Below are 7,210 nucleotides of genomic sequence, written 5' to 3'. Positions count from 1 at the left end.
CAGTGGCGCGGGGTCGAAACCAATTTTTCAAAGAATAAAACCATGATACAAGATACATACTGTAGTAAACTTCAGCATGGCATCCATCAAAAAATATAAAAGCTGCAGTACAAAATTTAACACAACATCCACTGTAAAAATATGAACCTGTATCTTTTGCAAAACAAGGGAGATGTTCTGGGACTTGTTAAGGCCTTCAAGCGATTTAAGCTTTTCCTTTCTGAATGCAGAAATGTTTCCAGATACCCGTTTATTAGTGCATCCATCTCCTAACTCATTGCAGCTAGCTCATGATATGGGGGATCCTAAAGCTAATTTCAGCTGTTGTGTCCTGTTTATAAGCCATCTTCCTGTACCACATGCTATCTTTAATATCATCAAGACAACATTATTTCGTTGGATGTGTGTATGAAAAAAATGCTTGAGAGAGTACTCCATAAGTCATTTATATAAAATAATTATAAGAACCAAAATTTCATAACAGAAGCTGACACTGATACTTGAACCATAGAGTTACAGAATGAAAACAAATTTTCGGAATATCTTTAGTCTACTTTAGCCACAATAGTAAATCCACTGCCACAGTAAATCCCTAGTTGAGCAGAAGCACTTGATCCCTTGTAGTCTATATTAACTCTCTGGGGGCAAGTTTGATCATACGTGTTCCCCAGTCCAAGCTGGCCATGTTCTCCCCAGCCCCATGTCATGATTGTTCCTTTCTCTGAAAATAAATAATTTCCAAGTGAAAAATCACAACTTAGACTGTTTTTAGCAGAATAAATATAATATCTACTGTATTAGCTTACCTGTTATAAGAGCGGAATGCTCGGCACCAGCTGCAATGCGCACAACATTTTCATCAAGACAAGGTACCCTCTCCAGAGTCCGTGCTGTAAAAATGCCAAGTCAAATACACCTTAGATGACTTAGTAGGGTAAAATAAGTACTGAATAGACACAAAGAGAAGGTACCAAATAACTTGCCTCACAAAATATTCCATTTTGTGTTACACATTTGCAAACTTCTATAACCAAAGAACTTTCATTTTAGCCTTTTTTTACTCATGCCAACATGAATGATCCAAAGAACTTTCATCATGACATGTCCCCCTCCCTAAGGAAGAAAAAAAACATGCATGCACCACAAAAAAAAAAGAGGGGGAAAAAAGAGAAGAAAAAAAACCACCTTGGAACAGACATCAAATATGCTTCCAATAGTGCTTCAGTTCTTGCTCATTATTAGAATTTTAATATTCATGCATACAATTTCCCTTACCAATGCATTTTTTTCCCAAGAACCTTATGAATATACCTTCCATTTGTCAGAAAATAATTATTTAAAAAAAACCAATTTGGCATTCCATTTTCAGACCTTTAAGTCTGCTGCTTAGTGGCAAATTTGAGGTCTAGGAATAAAAAAAATTTGAGCAGGATACATATAATATATGTTTATTGGCAGTCAAGACAGTTTTCTTTCTTTTTTTCTTCTTCTAAAAGACAGATATCCATTGGCCTTAGAAGAAACAGTTAACAATAATCAGAGACGACTTGATGACAACAAATTGCCTCTTCTTGGACTAAAAGGCACAAGCTTCAATCTCACAGCATTTCATAGTTCTAGTTTTGGTCAGAGACCAGAAATTGAAAATACCAGAGAGTTGCCATCTGAGCTAATACCTTGAGCACATGGAACCAGTGTCTGCTGCATTGGGCTCATCTGGGGAGAACCACTGAGCATCCCATGGCGATACCCACCAAACATATACAGTTCATTATCTGCACCATAATCAAGAAAGTTCAGACATGCCACATGCTACAATATAGAGCTTAATAATATCGATTTTTCTTGACTTATGTACCAGATAATACTAAAGCATGATTCCATCCCAGAGCAACTTGAGTGATCCTCAAAGGTGAAGGCAAAATTTGAGGAGTGTGATCATCCGATCTTCCACTGAATCTTCTACCCCAAATGTATAACTGACCATCAGCTGATACAAAAGCAGAATAATTTCAAGTAATACCACAAGAAAAATATATGAATATTATACAAACAAAAACAATCTGCAGAATTTACCAGACAATGCAGCACTATGGTCTCCATTGGCATATATACTAACAACTTCACAATTCTCAAATCCTTCAATAACTTTGGGAAAATTATGTGATCTCTGGGTTCCAGATTCAAACATACCGATCTGCCCATGTCTCCCAGAACCAAAACCGTAGATTGAACTGCCCGATGATCCTGCATCTGATTACCACATGCTGTAAGTACGTACAAATCCACAGAATCAATTTCTGATTCTTGAGATACAGCACTCATGGTCAAAGATCCAAAAATTATGTAATCTCAATTCAGCCAAATAGCTGTTCCTGCTGTAAATATAGCAGAACAATATTAGAAGTTTGAATTATGACTAGACTTTTGGAAACTAATTTACACAAATCTTTAAATGATGAAGTCATCTAGTTTACTCTCATAAAACCAAGCATCCACAATTTGAGTTACAGCATTTTCAGAAATGCCAATCATGAAATTATATGCTCTAGTCAATATTTTCTAAGTCACTAGTTTGTGTGTGTTTCCATGCCACCATCTGAAACTTGGGTCGAGATTTATATCCACATGATAATCTGACATTCTTTTTGGATGTATCATCCACATGTACAGCATTACAGTTGCCGTCAAGGAAAGGTAACTGAACTGAGGGCATTACAACACATGCACATAAGCTAGCAATGAATTGGAGTTCTCAAGCACACAAACTCAGGTTTAGTCTTTCAACAAGCTTTATCCCATTTACATGTGATCTACTTTCAGGATCAAAGTGTTTTTAGCCAGGACTTGATATAACATCCACCCTCACAATGACTTGGTGTCTTATTCTTGGCCAAGGCAACTTTGGTAAGAGAGAGAGGAATGCCATGAAATTCCCAAGGTAAGTCGGTGAGTACAGAGATATGAGATTATTAACATAATACAAGGGTTGCCTTAACAAAGAATGAGACAATGATTCGTGGCATGCCTCGTTATTTAGTATTTTCGGTGCAAGGTTTTAGGTACTAAGACCGCTACACATACTAGCACTCAACCGGTACAGGTGTACCAAGAGTTAATACAACACACCCATCTGGATTCCAAGTCAGTACAGGGGGCATACCAAGTATTGGTTCCTTATTAGTCTGGAATGGTCCCTTCAGGTTTGAATCAGTACATGGTTAGTAAACAAAAGATCGAGGAATTGGAGGAAAAAGCTAAGGTTGGGGAGTCTCTCTCTGGCACAAGAATCCACAATTTAGGGGTCTGGTGGTCCTGCTTCTTTATAAAAAATCGTAAAAACTTTATTTTCTCTGTATACACTCGTTGAGTATCACAAGGCCCTAGGTCCAAGTCTCGCTGCTACCTCTCTTGTGATAGTTGACATATGACCTATCCATGTTTGAACAGCTTCAGTTAAACCTATCTTTCTTTGATAAGAAGATCTCTATAGGGTTCCCCCTCTGAATGAAATTCAATGGGGTCCATAGAGACCATATCTTCATCCATAAGATCTCAAGTCCCGGATCAATCGAAAGTTCGATTCTATCTGAGTTGTTCATTTTCAAATGATATCCACACTGTTCACAAATATTCCAGTACTTAAAACCTTGGGTTTGTTCTTCTAATTACTAGAACAAGAGAGAGGCATGCCATTATCCTGCCAAACCTTTGACAACCACAAGCACTATGTGCAAAACTTTAAACTTTGATTTTAATAGTGTTTCCCCCTTGGTTGTAGTCTACTAATAATTACATAGCATAAAACAGTCTAACTGACAATCTTTTGGCAATATACTAATTGACACTTTAATCCTCAATTTATATAGAGCATTGCATCTAAGCGTTTTAGCCAAATCGAAGCAACATCCAATGTCCATCAGATCAGAACTCAAATGATTAATGTGTTACTTACGTTTTAACATAATTGATACTCATGGAACTCCATCCGGATGTGAAATTACAACTACTTTCTCAATGATCTAGTGCTTCGGCTTATGCTAGTAACATTGAAATACTCCAATCTAATCTTACGTGAGGAAACTAATTAATCATTCTATGTGGCATGATATATTTTGACTATTCCCCATTTAATGTTACTTTTCAATATCACCAATTTGTTCTGTCCTCGCATATAATCGTTTTGAGTTTAGCATGTGACATATGAGAATGCATATATAGCATTTGTTTCAGTTTAGCATATATTACATACGTGTATGCATGTGCATGATAGAATCATGTCAGCTGTGTCATTTCTTTGTTTTGAAATTTTGAAACTCTTCCATTTGTGACATATAAGTTTATTTAGTTTTATGATGTTAAAGTATCAACCAGGAACATGATATATCGATGGATGGTTATCAGATTATTATAATTAAATACAGAACAAGGATGAAGTGTAACTTGTACTCGACACAAGTTACATTACAACTTTTTTGTAGTGGTATGGTATGAAAAGCTATATTTGAAGCTCAAAATGGAAACTGGGGGGAAAAACAGCTTATGTGAGGCTAAATATATGTTAAAATAGACATTGGTGCCAAAATCACTAATCAATGTCCAGATACATCCATATCAGACAATCGTGACAAGATAGACAGACATGTAGGATTTCATGAAAATAAATCTTGAATATTGCTTCTTCAAGTTCATTTTCTCAAACTTCTGCCAGAAAAAAAAATGAATTTAATAAAAGAATAATTTAGTATCCATTGAATTTCGTGGCTTTCTTTTCAGGCTTTGCAAGGGAAGCTGATAAATAAAGCAAATTAAGCTTGTCAACATTCAACTGAAACGGAATTAGCATTATCAATTTTAAATTCATGAATAGGCATAAATCATTAATATTTTTACCAGACACCAGTGCAAGAGAATGGCGCATCCCACATGCTATTTGCTCAACATGCTTTGAAGAAAAAAATAAGACTTCAACAGGGGAACCATGTGATTGATGATCTCCATTTCCAAGCTGCCCAAATGAGCCATCCCCACACATAAAGAGTTGTCCTGTATCTGAGAAGCAGGAAAAAGAAACAGAGGGAGAACCATCACGGCAAAGATCAAAAGCAACATTGAAAGTGGGCAGACAACATGCACTGATGACACAGTAACATACTAACAGTAAAAATGAAAAGCTGCCTTATCAAATGCACATTCAGCATTAAAAATAGCACATGATATACCAGAGCTGAGAATTGAACTTCAATATGATGGCTTTATACTTTACCACCACATCAATATGCACCAGTAATCAGTATCCTAGTAATAGTATCTTGCCAGTCGTATCTGTAGTGCATATAATGCTAACTTCTAAAATTTTACGTTTTCTGTCTAATGTATATTTTTTAATTTCATATTCCCTTTATCACATTAAAGCATCAAAATAAAACTGAAATTTAATCTCTGTATCAGGTAAAGAAGAGTAAGTAATTGTTCCAGCATTTAGAAACCTGTAACAAAGCCAGAGTGATTCCATCCAGCAGAGACATAGGTTATAGTAAAGCTTTCAAGGAACTTTACAGGCTTTGGCAGCAAGCAGTTTGACAGCTCTTGGTGACCGAGTTGACCACATGTACCCCTCCCCCATGTCAGTGCCCTACCATCACCTATAAAACTGTCAGTGAAGTAGACACCATTTCATTTTAGCATAAAACATATTATTTTTCATCCATATCAAAGTGTTATGGTAATTATGAGGGAAATGCCAAGCAGCATTCCAAGATTATAAACATGAAAGGAAATACTGAAGGATCACTACAAGTAGAAAAATCAATCTGATGAAGTTTCTCAACATAAAAACATGGCCATATAAATTGAATGCAGAGCTTATAAAAGGTGATCCAAAGTCACTAGCAGAGTTTCAAAGTGACTAAGCAGTAACAGCCAGATGGAAACTTGAAATCATAAAGTCGGCATCATTAACAAGTTGTGGCACTTCAATAACAAAAACATTCTTCCCCAAAAAAAAAATGAATAACATTCAGCGACGAATTTTAAGAACGAAGAAGAAACTAGCCATAAAATCAAATTCATTGTAAGGAAATAATTATAACTTCCAAAACAATTTAAATATATCTGCATATGTCATTAAAGGGCATTCATCCTCTAATTACAGAAGGTAGCTTTCTTGCCCACACTTGATCATAATCTGAAATCAATTTCAGACAAAGTTTATAGTCAAGGTGGACTAAAGATTTGCACATAGAACAAGGCAGTAACTTTCCCAAAAAAAACCAAAAGTGTCTCACAGATGATTCTATGCGTTCCTGAATATATCCTATATACATCAGAGATGATTGTATTTGTACTGCATGCTATCTGAAAGTAATTTATAACAAAATGCAAGGTCCTATTAGAACCAAAGTTTTAATTGCCATACGTTAAATAACTGATACGCTGAATTACGTCTAACAAGGTTAGTTTAAAATTACTTGCTGACTAAAATAGACATGTTTTGAACCCTCTGACATACATACGCTCTGATGCATCTAAACAATTTAGCAATCTAGATTACCCATATATGTGTATTGCCAAAATCCTTAATACATCGACAATGCAGTCTATTGGCATTCCACCTTTAAATCTAAGCTTTCCATGATAAAAAGTGTTAGCCTACAGGAAGATATCCACCAAAACCCTAGCTAATCCACCCCACCCTGCTTCTAAACTAAGCAAAGATAATCTCATATCAAGACGGGAAAATCACTAAGACCAACAGTTCCAAACCCTCGAAACACTTAAAGATTCAATTTTTAGCTAAAAGCTGAGAGCTTGTGTGTGATTAACACACAACAGTATCGAATTCCGAGTTGAAGTGGTGAAGATGGAATCTTGGAGCGAAGGATTTCTTGGTCGTTACCGGTTAAGGCGATTGAATGGGCGCCACCGCAAGCTATTTGGGCGATGCGACGTGCGGCGGCGGCGGAGGAGAGGGGTGGGAAGTTGAGGAGGGGCTGGGGGAAAAGCTGGTCCTCGAGGGTGCCCGTCCCGAGCTGGCCATCGGAGGCCGCGCCCCAGCTCCAGGCTCGGACCTCCTCGTCGTACCTGTCCTCTTCCCCCATGGCCACGGCCGCCTTCTCTTCCAAGAAGTCTCCTTCCATGCTCAACTTCCCACCCGATATAAATCTCCTCCGCTGCAAACTAGGCTGCATTAATAGCTAGGATTGTGGCT

At 37.1% G+C, this 7,210-nt stretch overlaps 1 protein-coding gene across 5 annotated transcripts; it reads right to left on the bottom strand.

The window, feature by feature from the left end:
- Positions 1-421: 421 nt before the first annotated feature.
- LOC103720092 (Regulator of chromosome condensation (RCC1) family protein) lies at positions 422-7,210 on the bottom strand. 5 transcript variants are annotated; one of them, XM_008809631.5, is made up of 8 exons: positions 6,899-7,210; positions 5,490-5,645; positions 4,894-5,052; positions 2,077-2,253; positions 1,859-1,990; positions 1,677-1,775; positions 807-890; positions 422-721 (listed from the first exon to the last, which is right to left on the bottom strand). In XM_008809631.5, exons 1-8 carry the CDS (start codon positions 7,188-7,190, stop codon positions 546-548), a joined length of 1,275 nt encoding a protein of 424 aa, XP_008807853.4. In that variant the 5' UTR covers positions 7,191-7,210; the 3' UTR covers positions 422-545. The 5 variants fall into 5 exon arrangements, with proteins under 5 accessions (XP_008807853.4, XP_088577048.2, XP_026665412.4 ...); XM_088720922.2 differs by having other exon boundaries at positions 5,490-5,635; positions 6,899-7,163; XM_026809611.4 differs by having other exon boundaries at positions 5,560-5,635; positions 6,899-7,039.

The sequence above is a fragment of the Phoenix dactylifera genome, chromosome 1 (genome assembly GCF_051530095.1).
Source record: "Phoenix dactylifera cultivar Ajwa chromosome 1, Ajwa_hap1_PhDact_Kaust_v1.1, whole genome shotgun sequence".
NCBI lineage: Eukaryota > Viridiplantae > Streptophyta > Magnoliopsida > Arecales > Arecaceae > Phoenix > Phoenix dactylifera.
Note: the sequence above shows the minus strand (reverse complement) of the source record. Positions and strands in the feature narration are given on the sequence as shown.